This window comes from Diaphorina citri, unplaced genomic scaffold (assembly GCF_000475195.1).
Source record: "Diaphorina citri unplaced genomic scaffold, Diaci psyllid genome assembly version 1.1 scaffold20472, whole genome shotgun sequence".
NCBI classification, from domain to species: Eukaryota; Metazoa; Arthropoda; class Insecta; order Hemiptera; family Psyllidae; genus Diaphorina; species Diaphorina citri.
The window spans coordinates 1-907 of record NW_007397822.1 but is presented as its reverse complement, the minus strand read 5'-3'; the positions used below and the strand labels follow the sequence as shown (position 1 = coordinate 907).

General features: G+C 30.4%; 1 protein-coding gene across 1 annotated transcript; it reads left to right on the top strand.

Moving 5' to 3' along the window:
- Positions 1-6: 6 nt before the first annotated feature.
- LOC103523358 (uncharacterized protein MAL13P1.336-like) lies at positions 7-902 on the top strand (the record flags this gene model as incomplete). The annotated part of the gene is made up of 2 exons (XM_026832948.1): positions 7-779; positions 834-902. Coding segments are annotated over exons 1-2 (834 nt in total), but the record flags the coding sequence as incomplete, so codon positions are not given.
- Between the last annotated feature and the right edge of the window lie 5 nt (positions 903-907).

Genomic DNA, 907 nt, shown 5'->3' with positions numbered 1-907 from the left:
ACAACATGAATAGAATGAATAAAATGAACAGAATAAACAACATGAACATGATGGATAACAACATGAATAGAATGAATAACATGAACAACAACATGAATATGATGGACAATAATGAGAATAGAATGAATAACATGAACATGATGGATAACAACATGAATAGAATGAATACCATGAACAGAATGGATAACATGAACAACGTGAATAGAATGAATAACATGAACAACATGATGAATAGAATGAATACCATGAACAGAATGGATAGCATGAACAACGTGAATAGAATGAATAACATGAACAACATGAACATGATGCACAACAACATGAACAGAATGAATAACATGAACAACAACATGAATATGATGGGCAATAATATGAATAGAATGAATAACATGTACAATATGAATGGAATGGATAGCATGAACAACATGAATAGAATGAATAACATGAACAACAAAATGAACATGATGGACAACAACATGAACAGAATGAATAACATGAACAACATGAATGGAATGGATAACATGAACAATATGAATGGAATGGATAACATGAACAACATGAATAGAATGAATAACATGAACAATATGAATGGAATGGATAGCATGAACAACGTGAATAGAATGAATAACATGAACAACAAAATGAACATGATGGACAACAACATGAACAGAATGAACAACATGAATGGAATGGATAACATGAACAATATGAATGGAATGGATAACATGAACAACATGAATGGTATGAATAACATGAACAATATGAATGGAATGGATAACATGAACAACATGAATAGAATGAATAACATGAACAATATGAATGGAATGGATAACATGAACAATATGAATAGAATGGACATGAACATGAAAATGAACCCTAGCATGGAATTGAACAACATGAACCCAGA